Genomic DNA, 20,533 nt, shown 5'->3' with positions numbered 1-20,533 from the left:
GCAAAGTGTTTTTCATTGGCGTCAATTATATTTCTATTACAGAAAAAGCTCATACGCAAACACAATTAAACGAGTTATTTTATAAGCCGCAGAGAAACAAAAGTACGCTCAAAAGGCGATCTTAATTAAAACTATCCCAAGCGTGCGCGCGCAGTTAATCAAACTCTTTTGGAGACATGATAATAAACGAGGGCCTGCGTATATCGTATAAGCAGACGCAGTCATCGAATCGAATCGCGCTCTCGATATACAAGCGCCGCCGCGGACAGCAACGAGCGCAGGCGCGTGCAGGCACATATTGCATTAGACTCCAATCGTACACGGCCGGGTCAGCTCCGTCGTGTATTTTCTCGTTGAGGGAATAGATAAAACGCGGCCTCTGAAGCCCAGATCGGCCTTTCTACGACTGCCGGCGAAAGGGTAATTCAACACTGCTACGGAACGCAGCGCCTACGCCCATCGCTGCAGACGATCGGCAGTAAAACGGCCAGTCTAATTGCATTGGGCCGCGCGCGCGCGGGAGGAGCAGCTCTCGGCCAATTTTACGACTGAAGATTGAAAAAGGACAATTTTCCGCGTTGGAAGCCTCTTCGGTCGGCGCTTTTTTCTCGATCTTTCTCCTCCGCGCAGAGATACCGGAAGGTGAAATGAACGAGTCGTAAAGCAGGACGATGGAATCGGCTGCGAGAAATTGTCGCTCTGGCTTTGGACTACTATACCAGCGCGCGCGAAAGTATTGCATTCAATTTACGAGCCACGAATTAAAAATCAAATTAATAAACTTTGCCAGCGGAGGTTTCACAGGTGGCTGTAAAAAGTTAACGTTCCGACGATTATATAATAGCGATCTCGTGGTGTATAACGGTCATGGCGTCGTCGGTTGGACAGCTTTTGATTGTCTCGAGCGTTTTTTTTGTTCTCGAAAATGGAATACCGGACATTAGGCGATCTCGTTTTTTCGGCTTATTGTTTTCGACAATGTGTCGTTAAAGCACGATCTCTGTCGAACGAGTTATAAAAGAGTTATGGGTTACGTTTAATGGGATGCGATTTTGTCGTTGCCCACGGAATGTAACGCGCGCTGGCTCGTGGCGTAGAGAAAAATTTATTTTATGATATTAGGAAGCAATATAGGAGATTATCGGCGCTGTATCTGTCGGATATATTTTTGAGGGCGATCGTATTCAGTTTATTGGGGCAATAATGATGATTATAAAATTTTGCGGGTATAAGTCCAGTAGAGATTACCGGGATATATAAGTGACACTGTACAGCTCTGGAAAGCCTCTTAAAATCAATAGCAATCCTTTATCGTCAGCCTCGTCTACATTTAGAAAAATCGAACTACTGTCAACCATACTTAAAACGAAGCCATTTTCAGCAAGAGCAAGAAAATTTCCGCCCCGTGGGTGAAAGTACTTACGGCGAAAGAATGTAAATGCGCGCGTTCACGCGAACAGTCTTCGTTGTTATAAATTCAAAGCGATCTTTTTTTCCCTTTTCGCGCTAAGTGGAACAGCTCGACGGCGGCGGTGGCAACCAGAAAATCTTAATGGACGTTCGGAGACCGAAGCACACATGCTGCCGCGCCGATCTCCCGAGATTGTATTATGCGAGTAACGCAGCTACATGTGCAGCCTTTTCCTCGGTCTTTTGGTTTTACGAGAGTTTTCGACGCGGGTCGACAAGTGCGACTTAAGCGTCGCCAAATTGCCGGTTCTCAATGCATCATTACACGCGTTATGTCGATTCATAACGGCGTAGGCAGCGTGCTGCTATCGCGCAGCTGCTGCCCGTATATGCGGACCGCGCGAACAACGCAAATAATCAAAACTAGTTTACGCGAGAGACCGGGAGCCGCAACGCAACGTTTATAAACAAAGCCGCGCGTACTTATATGTTTTGACGACGATTAGCGCGAAAGTCGCATGTGCGCAGCGTTGATGCAAAGTCACGTTTTCGGATAATCGCTTCGATTATGCGCTGGACGGTAGTCTTCTATTTTGCTTTTTGTCTTATACCATAGAGCTATCGGTTACTCGCGCAAAATTTACATGTGGGACTAGTTTCGAAACTGGGCGCGCACGGCGCGTTACATCGACGAATTTTGCGTGCTGGAGAGCCGGTTCGAAAGCTGCCGTGCAGTTGTGTTTCGTAGGCGAGTATAGCTACTACTATCGTAAGAAAGCAATTCCAATTTTTTCCGAAAGCGACGATAAAAGTTATTAGAACTGGAAATTCCGAGCTATGGAATAAGTTTAATGGCATTGGATAACTTTGACTTTTCGGTTTGGAATTCATGGGTGCGCACTTGTTTATATTTGCTGCAAGACAACTTTTTTACACGCGAATCGAATGCAACAAGCAAAATCTATACGAGTTATTTCGCAACACTGTTTTGGATTAAAATGTAAAGAGTTTTGGTTTGAAATGTACTCGTGGAAAAGAATTACTTAACCCTGTCCAAAATATGCGAGAATTTGAGTTATTCACTTTCGCCAGTAAAATATAACAAATGGATACGCTGACAGCCTTCAATTATGTTTGTGAATTTAAAAATTCATGAACTATTAATATACACTCGGTGGATTAAGCAGGAAGCAACTTATTGACTGGTATCTTTATTTATGATGGAAATGTATATTTCGAATTAGATAAAACCGCTTATCGCATTACAAGTGAATTTTTCAATTAAAAAAATGTTATAGATTATTCGAGTTTTCAGATAAAAAAGAATAGAAGCGGAGCGTGTCGATTATGACGAATCTTTCGCGAAAATCAGCTGCTCGGTACATTAGCATATTTTCATTATTTCGTTGATAGATTCACGTGGCACGGAATCTATACACGATAATTTCACCCGATCAATGAAGTGTTTCGTACAACGACGAGTGCAAATTTTCGTTAAATTATCTTGTTCAACGCCCTTTCACATCCGTTTTTCACAATTAAACTCAGCCCGCATATCTCATATAGTACTCGACTTTAATATCTGCAGCCACGCATTCGACGTTCTGCAAGAGTAAGTTCTGACGTGCAAAAGGGAAGGCCGTTTTCCGAGTATTCTACCGGAATCGATATACCTACGCACAAAAAGCTACCGACTCGAAGCAGTGTCCTGTTTACGCTATCGTCATTGTAGAATTATCCCAATTACAGAGATAAAAAAAACGGAATGCCTCCTTATGCGGAGCATTAAGTATAGCACGTTTGTTTGTGTGGTGTCTGAAAAAGTCAACAAGAAAAATATACCGCACTAAAACCAAAGCCGTCATAAATACCAGTTTCTACCATTCCAAGACACGACAATCGCGCGGTCCGTGTGTAATGTACACACATTTCTGCTCGCCCACGACTTCACAGAATGAAAAAGGTCTCCCGCAAAGGTGGTGATCTCCTCGAACGCGGGCAAAAAAGTACGAGAAAAGAGGCAGGAAAGCAGCGCAGGTGTGATAATAACAATAGGGGCGAGCATACCGTGGACTGCCGCCTACAGACGTAACCTTGAGGGGGTCCGATGGGAGAGCAAAGTCCGCGCTCGCTTTTCCCACCCGCGCGATCGGCTTTTCGCGATATCTCCTCGGTGTGGGCCGAGGCTCGGGACCCGGACCCCGACTCGCGCCATTCGCGCTTCGAACCTCTGTACCGCGACTTCGGCTGCTACTAGCGCCCGTGTCTTTGTTGTCCGTTTTGACTCGAGATGCTCTGAGGTCGAGGGACTTGGATCGAGACGTCGTTAAAACTGTGAAAGTCGAGTCCATTGTTGATTGTTCGCGTCTATTGGATTTCTTAAAATATTGGCCGGTTCAGACTAAGAGAAGCTGCGGATCAGTGGTCTTTAACGACTCGTTGGGCTTGTGCTCCAGTGCGACATGTCAAGATGATTTTTTGTCGGTATCGAGCAGATTCTACCGAGAAGAATAAATTTCGTTTCGCGTAATATTTAAAAAAAATTGCCCCTAAACGTACAAGATTACGTAGTATCGATACGATAAATCCAAGCGCTCGAGAGGCTAGCCTACAAAGAAGAGAACCCGAGGCAACTCTTACGTAAAAGTGAAAAAGCTCGATCAAGATGTCGTGGGTACCGCCGAATCTGGCGGAGCTATGTCCAGCGCAGAGCCAAGTCTCGACGTGCCAGCCGCCTGCATTCATGTTCCTGAGCTTCCTGGCGAGCATGTTCGGCTACTCCAGGGACGACAGTTTCAGTATGGTCAAATCGAGTTTCTTCGCGCCGATGTCACCGTTCGGCAGTAGTAGCTCGAGATCCAGAACCAGCACCGAGATAAGCAATCACCTCAATGGATACAACGAAAAGCTCCAGGCGCGAAGAAGCTTCGACTACAATAATCAGCCCAACAACTATTACACCGATTACAACCAGATCGGAGATTACACCCCCGCGGTCGGCTACGGCAGTGTTCCGTCCACGACCGCGAGGGGTTACAGCTCGGCCGGAGGTTTCGGATCTTCGAGTTTCAAATTCGGATCATCCGGATTCTTCGGCTCGGGAGGAGTCTTCGGCTCAGGAGGGAAATTCGGCTCCGCAGGAGGATTCGGCTCGGGAGAAAGATATCGCTCCGGAGAGTACAGCTCGCAGCCTAGTTTTGGTTCTGGAGAAGGCTACAGAACTACCACGGAGTACGCCCTAAACAAAGCGCCCGCCGATGTGAGTAAATAAGTTTTTCTCTTCTATTCTTGCCAAAATTTTAAACTCAATCGGCACCACACGCCTGTGCGCAGTACGGCGACTACGATCCGCTCTTGCACTACGACGTGGACTTCGGCAAGCGCATCAAGCCGAAGCTGCGCGACCGATTTAACGGGCTGCACTACTTCTTCCCCACGAGCACGACCGAGCAATCGTCGACGAACTTCTTCTTCGATCAGCTGCTGACGACGACTCCGGCGCAACCGACATTCAGGCATAGCATACGACGAGGATCGGTCAGGTTCCAACACACCACCCAGACACCGCCGCCGCCTCCTCCGGCCGACTATTACTACGGGGTGCCGATCAGGCGACAGCAGACCTCGCTCCAGACGACGCCAGCGGTGTACCAGGTCGACGCCATCTACGCCGAGAACAAGTACGAGCGGAAGATCATCGAGGAACAATCCCGCGAAGAGGAGGACGTCGCAGCCATGCCCGCCAATTTCCCGGAACCCACGGGATTCATGCCGGACGAGTACGACTTTATTGTGGTGGGCGCCGGATCCGCTGGATGCGTCGTCGCCAACAGGCTCAGCGAGATAAACGACTGGAGGGTACGTTGTATTTTTTGATTTTTTTTTAAGTTAATCATTTTTATTTCGGTATACAAGAGAACGCTAATTGTGCATCTAAAAGATTGAACAATTAACTAAGTAACTTGCTTTCCAGTTTTTAACTTCGCCGCGCTAACGTTTCGCTTTTTACTGCCGCGATAAAAGTGACGATAAACCGAAAGTTAAGACCTTCGGTTATAATTTTAAATTCCGCGTCTGTGCAGTCATACATTTTTTTACCCTTTTACCGTCACCTTATGCGCACTCGCTATGAGGCACTGATCGTTTCGCGGAATCGGCGTAACTGTGAATCGCAACTAATTGTCCCAGCCGTTTATTATTTCCAAATCCCGTGATTTGGCAAAGTTTTTTGCTGCGAAAAATTGGCGCTGATTATGCCCTTCGGTGTGTTCATCGTGCACTAACAAAAGGAAATTGTTTGCCATACACGCCTCTCGCGGAAATGCGTTTCACAACTTTTGACAAGAGAGAACTGACTCAATAATTGCTCGCGCGACGCGAAATAGAGTCATTTTGTTATTATAGAAATATGTCTGGTGTAGCTGCGTAGTTACAATGTTCGAATTAGTTTGATTTACGACTCGAGATCGTGAGCAGCTGCTTTCAATTTCTACGAGAATATTTAAATAGTTTAGTAATCAATTACTCGAAAATCGTTGAAAGTCGCGAGTTGTAAAAAGAATTTCCATAGCGATGGAGGTGTAAAAATGAAAGAGGATCGAAATCAACATTTTTATAGCTTATCGAAAAATATTACTTCCTAGTCGAGGCAATAAAGACGGGGTTGGCGCTAATATTCAAAATAATGCGAATGCATAATCCATTCTCTACTGTGAAAGTGTATCACCTAAAACTTTATAGCTCGTTCGGTTATAAATAATAAAGACGACTTTCTAAAAATCGAATTCTCTCTATACATTAAACAGTTTTTTATTTACATCTGCTGAAAAAAAACTTCTCGGTCTGACGAAATCGAATATAGATCCAGTGCACATTCAAATCGCGAGCATAAATTTTAAATGTACAAGTTTCTGCGTGACTTGCTACAGGTACAAGGAATAAGCCAAGAAATGCTCTATCAGGCAAACGTTCGTAATATTAAGTGTGTAGAGTGAACGAGTAAACGCAGCGCGTTCTCCCTTAAAAGCGCAGTCCGAAAAACTCACAGCCAGGCATTAATTACGGCGAGCAGCAACTGTAACGAAACATCATCATCGTTCTATCAATTACTCCTTTTTACCAATTCAAGTCTATACCGATCTCGTTCCCGTAGCCCGTGGTCTTCGCTGGTTAATTACTTCGTCTGTTGCTCGGTCACGGCGCGTAAAGCGAAATAAAAAGTGTCAATCATATCTCCCTCCCTCGTGCGAGCTTACGCAAACCCGGCATAATGCAGCGGCGCCCTATATAATCGCTTTCTTCTCACTTCCGGCAAGGAAGCGGCTGCGGCAGTCGAAATCGAAATCGATGCCCCTGCGAATCGGTACATAAAAAATAGCAGGCGCTTCGAGTGCTGGCCGCACGCGATTTTCGAGCCGCCAGAAGATAACGCATCGAACATATGCACGCACGTGAGTCATTCGCAATTACGTGTGCCGTTCGCGCGCTCTATCGAGCTGGCTTGTAGTTTATGGCGCGCGAAGGGAGAGAGAGAGAGAGAGAGAGAGAAAGAGAGAGAGAGAGAGAGAGAGAGAGGAATGTTGCTACAGGCGTACTTTGAACTCAAAAAAGCGGCATTGAGCCTTCGCTGCCGGAAAGTTCAAGGGGCTCGGAAAAAATGCGTCGCTAGTCAAATTGTGGTGGTTTATCGAGAGTCGCCCTTTTCTGCATATCTTAATTCGTTTCTTACGATATTACGGACTTTTGTATGTTCTTTGATTTTTCTGGCAGATAAACTTCACGCTTGTAATTATATTCCTGCGCGATTACATGCGGTTTAATGAGTAAATTTCGCGTAATATGCTTGCCTAATGCTGATCGAATTGTTAATGCTCAATTCATTAACCAGGCACCTGCGAAATAGCGGATGAAACTGAATTTTCCACACGTAAGCTCTGAAAGTAGTTTTCCCGTGGACAGGGTGCGGTTGTTATCGTAAATAATATATGATCATCTGGATCAAGTAGTTTGCTACGATTACAGAATAATCTGTGCTGCATAGGAAGCTAGTTTACGAGCATCTAAAGTGAAAGGAAATGGTTTCACAGCTATTGAAATTTGTAAGCGACTCGGGCTTGACAAAAGCTGGAACTGTATGATTGGAAATGCGTTTGGGGAAAGTTTTCGAGAAATCATATTCCTTCTGCTAAAAATTTCGTTTGCTTATTAATAGGCAATAAGTGTCTTTGAAAACACCAATCAACAGAGTTGTCTGTTGAAAGTAGATAGTAAAACGTACTTATAGACTGCAATACGCTGTAAGTTTAGTACATTACAATTCAAGATCGAATTATGCAGCTGCAAGGTGCGTTATGCAATAACGGTATAATACTGGAACGGCAATCGGTTTTTAGATCAAAATGTGATTCGTATCGTGCTAAATGAACAATTTGTAATTTATCAACTTATAGAGCTATATTTATTTCGACACACACTCTCCAAGAGGGATGGGTTTGTATACGGAAGAAATCCATCTAGTGAATTCGTCGATGATTTCCGTAATTAGTACGACGTTTTTGCACAACAACGGTAACTGCTCGTGCAACTCCTCGTTCGGACCGGTTGCCCGGTCGACTCCGCTAACCGAATTACACTGAAAAAAAACACAGTCGTTTCTGCTGTAAAGTCCGGTAGTTTTAACCGTTCTGCCACCGTAACGACTGTTCAGTAAGAACAACGGTGTGCCACTGGTAGTTTTGGCGAGTCGCGACTCGTAAAATTGGTCGCTTACGCGGGACACCAGCAAAAACGACCGAACTGATTCTTTAAAACTGCTGAACTCTACGGTAATTCTGGCGAGTCTTCGTAAAATGACGGATTACTGGTGCGAGATCAGTTAAAATGGCTGTGTTTTTTTAGTGTAGCAAAACACCCTTGGTCTACTCAAGTTACAGTCAGAACTTCGACATAGTGGAGCAACTAATCGAGTTATGGGCCAATGTGCATGTCAAAAGTTACCATGCTCAAAGCGCATTGCGCTTCGCTGTAAACAACATTATATGAGTCATTCTACAGGAAGTCGGGTACTTCGCGGTCGAAAAATTGAGCAATTTTGGGGGCACACCCACCAGACCAAGTTTTTTACATGCGTTTGGACGTACAATATGTAAAAAACATGGGTGCCACCTCCAAACCATACCTGGCCGAACAAACATTATTTTCTACGGCATTAATGGACAGCGGAGCCAAGATCTTGAATTAAAAAAAATCGTTGAAAACGACCGTCCCTATCAAAAGTGACGAGCAATTTAAAATAGATTTTTTTCTGAATTTTATCAAACTTGATAAATTTTTTCGATTCAGAATCATGTAAAGAATCTAAAAAAATGTTTTCTGGGTTGAAATAACATGATTTTGTTGAATATTAACAATTAATTTGTTAATAACAAATTACCTGACCACTTTTAGACATTCAAACCCCGATATTCGTGTTCAGGAGGAAAAAATACATAGAAATAACCTTGGTGATCTACTGGACTTTCAAGTCCGACGAAAAGTGCTCAGCGCCTAGACTATAGCAGATTCATCATACGTAGAAGATAACAAATAGAAGATTCACTAAAGAAAATTAATTTCCTTATATTTATATGTAATAATCGTAAAGCGTACTTTACAACTACGAACGAATCAACGAACGGCATACAGGGAAAATTGAATTCGACAATTTTGAGTATCTAATCGCAATCAATCTTTTATACGGCGATTTAAGGGAATGCAATACAACGAATTGTCTTCGTTTTTTTTAAGGTTTCATACGCAAGTTACATAATTGTTAATAGAGTTAAAATAACGTTTTATCCATGACTAATTCATTGACGCTCACACATTGTACACAATATTCGTGCCTTCTACAATATACATCGAAGTATAAAAAAAATCAATTTCATTTCTATAACGACATACCGGCAAGGAACTATAGCTCGTTACAACAATCTATAAATTTCCCCATACTTTCCTCTACGCGCAAACACGAACAGGGAAAAAACCAAATTGCTAAGTATCAGTCTTGCCGATCAAAACAAACACACGCGAGCGGCGCACTCGCGCTAATTACGATCCACAGAAATAATTAACGAGCTCCGCCCCGCGCTAAAGCCGACCTCGATACATCGGAATATCGACGCTTCGCGCGTAACAGCGCAACAAGAGTCATAACCAGCGCCGAAATGGAAATTCCTTCCCTGTGAGAGTCGAGCAGGCGCAAAATAACCCACGCACGTTACCGCGAAACTTTGCAGGCCGCCGAATGGACTGCAGGCTGGAGCGTATAAAAAAAGTGAACGGCACGTTGCGCGCGACCACACTCGTGTGCGAAATCGCGTTCGAGCCGAATGCGCGACACTCGCAAATTATCTCTCAAGTGCGGGACTTGCGAGATCTCATGTTTCTTTAAAATCGCAAAATGATTTTCGACTGGTCGTTGCATGATTTTGGAATGTTTAACTACTCTTATTAATCCAGAGGGAAATGATGTTTTTTTGTTTTTTAATTACGTTGTCTACTTTCAATTGAAAAATCCGTTGGAAATAAAACTGCTGACCAAAATACATATGTTTGCACAATACTGTTCAAGGTACTGCTGTTGGAGGCAGGAATAGACGAGCCCCTTGTGGCGGATGTCCCGGGCTTCGCGCCTGCGTTGCGAGGAAGCAATGTCGACTGGATGTACAGAACAACGCGCATGAAGAAGGGCTGTCGATCTCGCAGGGACGGCACGTGCGGATGGGCACGTGGAAAAGTACGCTCATAATTTATAATTCATTTCTACTCGTTTGAGTACTGCGTGAAAGTAAACATGCGCGGTTTATTTCTTACTTGCATAATTATTTTTCTAGCAATATCTATTCGAGTTATTTAGAACGAAACGAAATTTTTAAATAAAAAGTATTTTGCTATTTTTTATACTCCCAACCAGGAGGGAAAGCCTTGATGGCGGTGTAGCAAATGTACTGACCTGAAAGCAGAACAATAATTCATGAGCTATCGACTTTTCACGTAAATAAATAAATCAATGAGATAGAATAAGCGCGATTAAAAAATATATATATATTGTAAAATCAATAGCGCGCTGCACCGCCGCTTATTTCGTTAAGTCCCGAACATAACGAGTTGTATAGGCAGTGAGAAAAATTCCGAACCTTAAATTGACTGTGATTTATAGGTAATGGGCGGCTCGAGCACATTAAACTACATGATGTATATCCGAGCTAATCGGCAGGATTACGATAACTGGGCGCGAATCGGCAACGAAGGTTGGAGTTACGAGGAAGTCCTGCCGTATTTCAAGAAGTCCGAAGATAATGAAAACCCCGAAGTAAGATTACACTGGCAACCGTTAATTTGCACCGATTTCCCTTGTTCGCAATAAGACACTGCACTGTGTACCCAACTCTTGCATTATATCGAGGCGATCGATTTCACAATTGAAAATTCGACAATAGGTCACGATGTAATATCACAGTGCCGAACTCAACTTATGGTCCCTTTCCAGGTGGTGAAAAGGAACCCGTACTACCACAGCACAGGCGGCTACCAGACGGTCGAGTGGTTCGACTACGTGGACGTGAACACGAAAATCCTGCTGCGAGGTTGGCAGGAGATCGGCTACAGGCTGGTCGACGCGAACGCCGCCGAGCAGCTCGGCGTCGTGCACATCCAGTCGACGGCGAATAACGGCGCGCGACAGAGCACCAACGGCGCCTTCATCCGGCCCATCCGCAACAACCGCGAGAACCTCGAGGTGAAGACCGAGGCCCACGTGACGCGCGTCATCATCGATCCGCAGACGAAAGCTGCCACCGGAGTCGAGTACTACGAGGCTCGCAGCGGCTTCACCAAGGTCGCCCTCGCTCGCAAGGAGGTGATCCTCAGCGCTGGAGCCATCAACTCGCCGAAGATCCTTCAGCTCTCGGGGGTCGGTCCAGCCGAGTGGCTGCGCGAGCACAACATCAACGTCATCTACGACTCGCCCGGAGTCGGGCGTAACCTGCAGGACCACGTGACCACCGATGGCTTCATGATCGTCCTGTCGAACGCGACCGCCACGACCAAGACCCTCGATCAGATCCAGGCGGACGCGAACCAGTGGCTCGAGAGCCAGACCGGGCCGCTCTCGGCCATCGGCACGCTCGCCTGCAGCTCCTTCGCGCAGACGCCCTTCGAGGAGACGCAGAACCTGCCGGACATCCAGTACGCCTTCGACGGGACGAGCGTCAGGGATTTCGTGAGCGACCCGGCCCGGTCGGGCGACACCTCCGTCTTCCCGCTGTCCTACTACGACGGCATCAACATCCGACCGGTGCTGCTGGCGCCGAAGAGCCGCGGCACCGTCCGGCTGAACCGGACCGATCCCGTCTGGGGCGCGCCGCTCATGAACCCCCACTACTTCGAGGCGTTCCCCGACCTCGACGCCATGGTCGCCGGCATCAGGATAGCCCAGGACCTCTTCCAGACGCGGGCCTTCCAGGACGCCGGGATGCAGATGCTGGACGTGCCGCTGCCGGCCTGCCGCCAGCACAAGTTCAACAGCCAGGAGTACTGGAAGTGCGTGCTGATGGAGTACACGGCGACGATCTACCACCCGGCGGGCACCTGCAAGATGGGCCCGAAGACCGACGCGCAGGCGGTCGTGGACCCGAGACTGAGAGTCTACGGCGTCCAGAGACTGAGGGTGGCCGACGCCTCGATCATGCCGCTCATCGTCCGGGGCAACACCAACGCGCCCACCATCATGATCGGCGAGAAGGTCAGCGACATGATCAAGGAGGACTGGCTCAACCTGGTCCACACGACTGTCACCACCGGGTAAACGCCGCTGCCGGGATGACGAGAGCTCGAGCCGGATGCAGATGCAACGTGGATTTCAATTCCTGTCTTCAATTTCCTCTCGATCGCTGTGCACTTCCGGTTCGAGCGGCTTTTTGCGTCGGTGCGCGCGGCCGGACAGACGATCGTTAATCTTCCACGCCGATCAAATTCCAATGGGAGCGCGGAGAGCGGGCAAAAAGTTTTGTAATAAAGTGTTTCGAGTGCGATAATTGCAGCTTATCCGTGGAAATATGCGCTAATGCATAAGGACTAAACCCGTTATGGTATCTGCTCACAGCGAGAAACTACTTTTGGCAGGTTGTTTTTTTTTTTATTTTATTTTATTGCATTTGAGGTAATGAATATTTTTGTTGTTCGCCGTCGAGCGTGTAGTTGAACCTGATCGGCGGCGTTTGAAGGTGTAATTATGTGAATACGATTAAATTTGATCAACACTCTTAACGTAAGCTATGCTCTGATTCATTATTCCAGTTGATGATCGGCATGTAATAGATTTTAGAATGTTTTGTCATCTATATATGTAAAATAAGTATTACATAATAATGTATTTAATGTAGATATATACTAATCATGAAATATACCAATAAAGTTTATTTTAGCGTAAAATAAAACTCAACCCGAGCCCCCGCTTCCCCCAACCTCCAACCTTTTGAATAATCACAGTGATTTAGCTGAAGTCGCAGAAGCCCAGTCGCAAGGTGAGAATTTACAATTTATCAAATTTACACAATAATCAAAGCGTAACTGGTTCGCTCGAGGGGGTTCGTCTGTCACACTTGTCATGGCCTACAAGTATAAATGCTCGGATCCAATGATTTACTGCCATATTCGCTATGTATTTATGCACTTCATACGCCATGCCATTCGCCCATCGATGTATCCGCAAAAGTTCCCAACAGTCGTAAAAAGGTCGGTCCATTGTGCAAAACCGCAGTACACAACAACACATGCGCCGCGCCGCCAGGACTTTTTGCCTATCTCCGCGTAGTAAAAGTGAGCGGTATAAACTCCTGCACTCGTTGCAGACGCTTGTTTCGCGACCGCGCCCGGCGAACTAAGATAAACCGATGGATAAAGTGTGTCAGGAATAGATAAGTGGAAGGACGCGAATGGACAGGGCATAAATTTATACGCATATATGCGTATACTTGCGGCGAGAGGTGCAGATGCATAATTAAATTAAAATAAAATGTTGGTTAATCAAGATCAACATATATTTATCCACTATCGTTTCATAACTTTAGTAAATAAATGAATCTTCGTTGGTTGTTTGCTCGCACACGAGAATCTCTATATTATAGTAGTCTACAAAATTCTAGTAGTCAATACACCAAATCCTACTGGCAAACATTGGTCAAGAGCGAAATTCGGCTACATCCTTTCGCAATAGCTTGCAGACGTACGTCAGGCCTCGTTATAAATGTCGAAGGGGAGCGCCCGTCGTCCTGTCATTTTTTTTCCACGCGCACAAGCAGGACGTAGATCGATGGGCACAGACGCTACGGAAAAGTTTCTTGCGCGTCAGAAATTTGCGCCAGTCTAGGCGCCGGGTTAGTTACACTTAGACTGCTTAAAAATAAATATTGCCCGGTCGGTGCTTTTCTCACGGACACTGCCGTGTAGTAGCGATTGCGTAACGATTTTCCTTTTAGTGGCTGTAAATATTTGACGTCGTCCAGCGGTGTTCCCGTTGCGCAATTTATATCGGCTGTGAGAGATAAAGCAAAGTTTGCGGCCGGGATTTGAAAGAGACTATCTTTAAACCGGATCTAGAATCGTTCTGATTAAGGATTGTGCGGGTATTTTTAGCTTTCCGGGTACAGTTTTACGTACAGAAAACTAAAAATACAATCAGAATTGATTCTTTTATAATATATGTCAAATCATCTGATAGAAATCCTCTCTTAAAAAAATGATGGCCTTTGTTGTGAAGCATTTAATACGTCATTCTGATTGGTTGCTGGTCGGTTACCTAGGCAACGAGATCAGAACTGCGCTTTAAATTCATAACCCTCAAAACAGTCATAACTCATAACCCTGGTAGAAATGTTTGAGGTGTTTAAAATGAAATGTAGAAGCCTTGATAACAGATAAAATATATGTAATATAATTAGCAAGAAATTTTAGTAAAATTAATCATTACCAAGAGTAGTTTTTTTTTTAAATGTCAGTGAGAAGTTCAATTAAAAGAATAAAGAGTTTGAAGATGATATACTGTGTCTTTATGCCCAAAGTCGCCCTCGGTGAGGTTTAAGAGGTGAATTTAAAGAAAAGTTCAGTATCCGAGTCAGTAAGTTTAAGTCATCATTATACAATGCTCTTTGAATTGTAAAAAGGCTACTAGATAACTAAAATATGACACTGCCACTTCCTATGTTACCTAGAAATATGTGTAACCTAGATGATTCTGATGTAACTGTTTTCGTTCATATTTTCACATCCAGGCTCATGCGAATTTTTAAATTGAGCAGGTCAAATTTTACTTATAGCCAGTTACGTAGAAACTACTATCTCTAGCACATTATATTTCTGATTTCTAGCATATTTTTACATGAAGAAAGTGATAAATGTTTTGGCTTTTTTGTCAAGGTATTAGGTAAATAGAATTTTGACTTTTAATAGTTGTGAGAGATTTTGAGACCGATACCTGTTTTTCCATTTTTGTATTTATTCTCATTCAAAAACTAACAGGTCTAGAGAGCTCATATTTTGCATATAGATTTCTTTTGTGATTGTGAAAAAATACTTAAAGTTGAATCGACCTTAACTGAAAAACTTCTGATTTCGACTCCTACACTGATGTGAATGCAAACTCATGCTATACGACTAAATAATTATCATGGGTGTTGTAGTCGAACACAAAAGTATTTCAGTTGACGTTGATTCAAGTTTAAATATCTTTCCACAATCACAAAAGAAATCTATATGCAAAATATGAGCTTTCTAGACCTGTTAGTTTTCGAATGAAAAAAAATGAAAAAAAAGTCAAAATTCTAATTAATGCCTTGACAAAAAAATTAAAATACTTATAACTTTCTTCATATAAAAATACACTGGAAACCAGAAATACAATGTGTTAGAGATGGTATTTTCTGTGTAACTGTCTACAAGCAAAATTTGATACGCTAAATTAAAAAATTCATATGGGCCTCGATGTGAATATATGAATGAAAACAGTTAAATCATAATCATGTAGGTCACATGTTTTCTAGGTACCATAGTAAGTATCTGTGTAAAATTTCAGTTATATAGCTTTTTTATAATGCAAATAAATGGCATTGTAATGATAGACAAACCCACTAACTCTTATACTGAACTTTTCTTCAAATTAACTATTCAAACCAATGATGACGACATTAAGCATTATTAATATATTTATTAAAAAATAGTTTTGAGGGATTTAGTAACATGTTACATGCTTATGAAATATTAGCAGACGTTAGTGTGCCGCCCAACACTTATGGTAGATTTCTACCAGTGTTATTAGACAGAGATAGAATCAAGATCGCGCGAAGCGCGCCTTCATTCCTAGTATTAGATAAAGTTGGTGTGGATTATATTCGAACATCATTTTTTATACAATTATATTGAACTTATACATCACACGTTAAAGTTTAAACTATGTCTATGATAGTTTGTCTATGATACAGAAATCAATTTTCGTAGCCTTTCATAGTTTTCTTACAACAGTATGCATTGTACATAAACAAGCTTATAGTTGCTGTATTTTTGATTGACTTTTAATCCTAATCGTCATTCTTAATTTATTTCCAAATTTGTAGATAAGTTGAAATACAAATTTTTACAAAACATCGATAAGTATTGCATGCATTTTAACAGAGTAAGCGCCTGAATGTATGCAACCCTATCAACTTGCGTGTACATCGAGAGCGCCGTTTTATTCTGAAACGATGTATGTACAAAAACTTGGCTGCCTTATCGATGGATGGCAAACACCGTAACTGAGAGCAACGTGCTGTGTACCAAAAGATGATAATCTCAGGAGTTTATTTGTTATTGGCTTGGAAATAAATGTTACGTACACTAGTCACGTATTGTTGAACTCATAATTGAATAAGAAAGTTGTATGAAAGTTGCACTAGTCTCAGTTTTTGTTTATACAAGATTTTCTGCCTGTAATCGCTCTAAAGTTGATGTAAAATACACATTGTACTATTTGCATATTATTCTTTAACATTATGTATTGCTTTAATATCAAAATAGTTCCTACGGTTATTTCCTACAGTTACCCTCCCTGAAATTTCTGAAAGAACAAAATGAACCTTGTTTCGTTAAGATCGGATAAAAAATAAAATTAAATATAAGCGTAATTATTAATGCTTCTTTCTGTAGTTAATATCCGAGTAGTTAATGCTTGAATTTGTTTGAGAAAACATGGATTCTGTTATTTTCTATATCATTTTTAATTATTCTTGCCTGTGCATTACTAATCTAATAAAACCGCATTCAAAAATTTGCAGTTTCAAAACTATTTATTTTACCGAATGAACTACCTTAAAATGCATCAGAACTCCCTTCTAACATGTTTTTACACAAACTCAAAAATCACCATTACAAAGCTTCCTAGGAAGAGAACAATACTTTGAAAGCTCTGATTTTACAGTATGGTTGCAAAATTTTGCTACATAACTTTTTTCCGTTAAACAAGCACAGCAAGTCTATAGACCTAATTTCTCAAGCCGGACCTTAGAAAAACTTGAACCAAAAAGATGAGTAATGATGCTCAATTCGCAATGACACGCTGCTCAGCTATGCCATTATACAACCAAGATTCAGCTAACGAAAGTAGCGTGAATTGTAATCGTCATCAGTCTTTCGCAGTGATTAGCTCCGAGAGATGATGTTCTTTGATTGACACCGCGCTTCATTAGACGAAATATACGTTATACTTGTTTCCATTACACGCGGACTTTCAAAAGTATTATATAGGATCGTTGTTGTTTTGTCTGGACTACTTTCATTACTATATGATGCTCGTCCTCCGCAGCCGATTTTGCAATGATCCGCCACCGGGTGCACAACCATGACATTTGAAATTACGATCTCTCGAGTGAATTTTACTTTCCGTTCTCCAGACTTGTCTGCGCGCACCTACTGGGAGTTCTAAGTACGCATGCGAGTCTCTGGACACGGTACGAAAGTCACGTTTCTTCGTGTTACGTCGACAACTAGTATTTTCGTATGATATCTTGACAGACATCTTAATTAATTAGCATCAGAAGATTGCGCATTTTTTCACGTAATTTTTTCGTCTGCTATTAATCTGTAAGTTATAGGGAAGTGCGACTTCCTAGTAAAATTAAGAAGATTAGCGTGCAATCATTTATCATTTCAGATCCTGCATTTGACTTTTATTTCAAATGGTACCTGCCTATAAAGAAAATAATTTTTCTTCCATATAATATTCTAAAACAGCTCTTCAGCGAAAGACTCGATGCCCACAGAGTTAATCAACCTAAAGAACTATGCAAGTCTTCTGTACTCAATGAACTCCGACAAATATGCGAACTTTCGGCCTCCCAAACTAAACACAGCGAACTTCCTCACGATCCGAAAAGCCTCGACGATACACGAATCACAAGAGCGACCACGACGACTGCGCGGAAGCATTGAATCATCGCCGCGACAAGGGACGTTACGCAAGCTCCGAGTAGCGCATAGGCGCGCGTGTAAGGATCTATTTGGGCGCTTTCGCGGAGTGCGTTAAAATTTTTCCGGCCGAAGTGAGTTCGTGTGTGCGCACTAGTTGTTATAATGAGCGTCGGCTCGAGATGCATCGCTGAGGATTTCGTCAGCAGCAAGACGGTGCATGTGTGCAATAGAATTTTCCTGCTCTATATGTGTAATTTGCTTTTACCAGCTTCGATGATGGTGATTGTATAGGCAACTTTCACGCGGAGTACAATTGCTATATATATATTTCTATATATGACAGAATTAGTTTTCCAAAAAGCTCTACTTTCGAGAGGTGTAATGTTCTGGTTAAACGAATGTAGCTTTTCAAATAAACGCATCATCGATATAAATTACCTGTACTTTACAAAGTGGTTTTTCTATACGATCGTGATACAAGATCGAGATACGGTTGCGCGAATCGCCGATATGTAGTACGGAACGCGTATACTTTATTACGGGTGACTAGCCTTTAGTAAACGTTGATTATATGTGTCTTAGTAAGGTGTACATTTTGTGCAGTGATTAGCGATTTCTTAAGCAGAAAATAATATTACAGCAGTAGAGGATGTAAAAGTGTCTTTGCTATATTCTAGTCTTACTATAAAGTAAAGCGGTTCTCATAAACAATAGTTTTATGATAGAGAAGTAGTTTTTTTCGTAACGATCTTCCAAGTCGCGTCGTTTTATCGGTACTAAAAACCGGAGTTTCGCACAATATCAAGTCGTATACGTATATCAAACGATTATTCATACTTGCGATCAAAGCTCGTTAGTCAAACGATACAAGCACGTTGGTACAGCTTTCACTGATGGATTGCAAAAGATTCAGCCGATTATAAAAATTCGCACGCAGAAAACGTGGCGCGATCCAACCGAGGGGCTTAATCGTTAGACAGGATAGCGCGCAAAAAATTACGTATGTGTTTAGTCTCGCCTTTTGCTTATTATAGAGAGCCCGGCTCGGCATTACAAGAGTATAATGAACCTCGACGCATAATATGCAGCGCATATGGGATGTGCTATATACATAAAAGTTGCATCAAGCGCAGCGCGCAAGATTGCATTAAAAAGCGTGACACCATGAACTCGAAGAAAGTGAAACTGGGATCTAGAGTCGCCGATGCGTGGATATAATGCGATCGTTTAGAACGTCTACCGGCGCGCTTTGGCGTTTTTTCCCATTCAATTCAAATAGTTCTTGTATAATAAGGGACTGTAGCTAGTTTGGATGTATGAATTGTTAATTCTATACGCTGGTGAGTATTATGGCTTTTTACTTGGTTGAGGCGATAAAGCGTATCGATTTTGTTCTGTAACTCTTTATACTGTAAAAAACTCATCAATCTTAGTTATACCTTAAATGACTCTAATAAAGAGATATTATAGTTCTATCGCATGAATCATTCACTCGAAAGAAGCTGCAGTTGAGGTTGTAACTGCTGGTCGATCTGCGTGTATAAGGCTGCTTCTTTCTATTTTTATGTCTACTGCAAAAAGTCTCGAGCAGCTGTCGAAATGCATCGATCTTATGGTTACTTTGTCATTTATTTTTTGCAGATCGCGCGTAAAGATGTGCATGATGAATTTGCCGACGCGCAACACTTGCGAAGAAAAAGCTGTGATTAGCGACATTTTTTAGGCAGATGTACTTATGAAAACCCACGAGCGGATGAGTTATTATTACACAGCATTGCAGAGAATCAGGATATAATATTTTACACAACACCATCTCACGATTCTCTCCATCCTCGCTCTCGATGGCTTTTAAAGAGATTGCAAAATCCTGAAATTCCCTATTTTCGAGATGAATCAATAGACCGCGGCAAAGTCGATCGCAAATAATCCGGATTTCGGGAAAGTGCAAACACGCTTCTAGCCACAGACGTCCTTGTCGAAATTTCAAGAGGTTCCATATCGATCGTCGAAAACACTCGAAGCACGCGAGGTCCAAGAATTCGAAAAATCGCGCGCGTCCGCGCCTAACGATCGTTTAATGCTCGCAGTATTGAGTCAGCGAACGATGGAATTTTGCGGTATACGTGCCGAACGGGAGCAAACGCATGAAAAGTAATGTAGTGTCCGTGGAGAGGAAATCTCATTATGAGAGCGGCGCAGGTGGTGGTGGTGGTGGTTATGGCGAAGTCAAGGATGCACGAACGGGATCGTGGATGAGGAAAAAAGTCTGGACAAGGGCGTTGCGAAAGCTGTGCGTATATACAGCGAAGAATTACGAGGAAATCGCGATCTCTATTTTGCATGCGCGTGTAAAGTAACCAATTCGATTATTTTTACTAAAAGCTGCTGATTCCTCGGTTTGATTTGTTTACAGGGATTTCGCAAACTCGAAGGATTTTCAGAGCTCAGCTCAACCTGCATATTTACCTACTCATATATTCTACTTCGCATTTAATAGCTTGCTCTTCAAAAAACGATTCTCGAAATGAGTTTACCTACGCAAATTTACATTTTTAAATCAATAAAACACAATTTTCCCGAGGAAAGCGCGCTTTAAACTCCCCTGTAGAACAAACTCGATTACCAAAATCAAATTAACCTTGCC

The 20,533-nt window shown here is 42.8% G+C and overlaps 2 protein-coding genes across 2 annotated transcripts in view; one reads left to right on the top strand and one right to left on the bottom strand.

The window, feature by feature from the left end:
- Positions 1-20,533, bottom strand: part of LOC103316081 (flotillin-2) — a 125,994-nt gene that overhangs the window by 35,294 nt on the left and 70,167 nt on the right. The window lies entirely within an intron of this gene.
- LOC100117958 (glucose dehydrogenase [FAD, quinone]-like) lies at positions 20-12,869 on the top strand. Its single transcript, XM_001602012.6, has 5 exons — positions 20-4,669; positions 4,744-5,268; positions 10,022-10,186; positions 10,610-10,762; positions 10,940-12,869. The coding sequence occupies exons 1-5, from the start codon at positions 4,076-4,078 to the stop codon at positions 12,254-12,256; spliced, it is 2,754 nt and encodes a 917-aa protein (XP_001602062.3). The 5' UTR covers positions 20-4,075; the 3' UTR covers positions 12,257-12,869.

This window comes from Nasonia vitripennis, chromosome 5 (assembly GCF_009193385.2).
Source record: "Nasonia vitripennis strain AsymCx chromosome 5, Nvit_psr_1.1, whole genome shotgun sequence".
Classification (NCBI taxonomy): domain Eukaryota; kingdom Metazoa; phylum Arthropoda; class Insecta; order Hymenoptera; family Pteromalidae; genus Nasonia; species Nasonia vitripennis.
The sequence above is the reverse complement of the archived record's forward strand: the minus strand, read 5'-3'. Positions and strand labels throughout refer to the sequence as shown.

Bases quoted from the DNA above. Each gene is read 5' to 3' on its own strand.
- LOC100117958 (XM_001602012.6), top strand. From the start codon at position 4,076: ATGTCGTGGGTACCGCCGAATCTGGCGGAGCTATGTCCAGCGCAGAGC. The intron at 4,670-4,743 runs GTGAGTAAATAA...GCCTGTGCGCAG, and splicing joins TAAACAAAGCGCCCGCCGAT to TACGGCGACTACGATCCGCT. The intron at 10,763-10,939 runs GTAAGATTACAC...GTCCCTTTCCAG, and splicing joins AAGATAATGAAAACCCCGAA to GTGGTGAAAAGGAACCCGTA.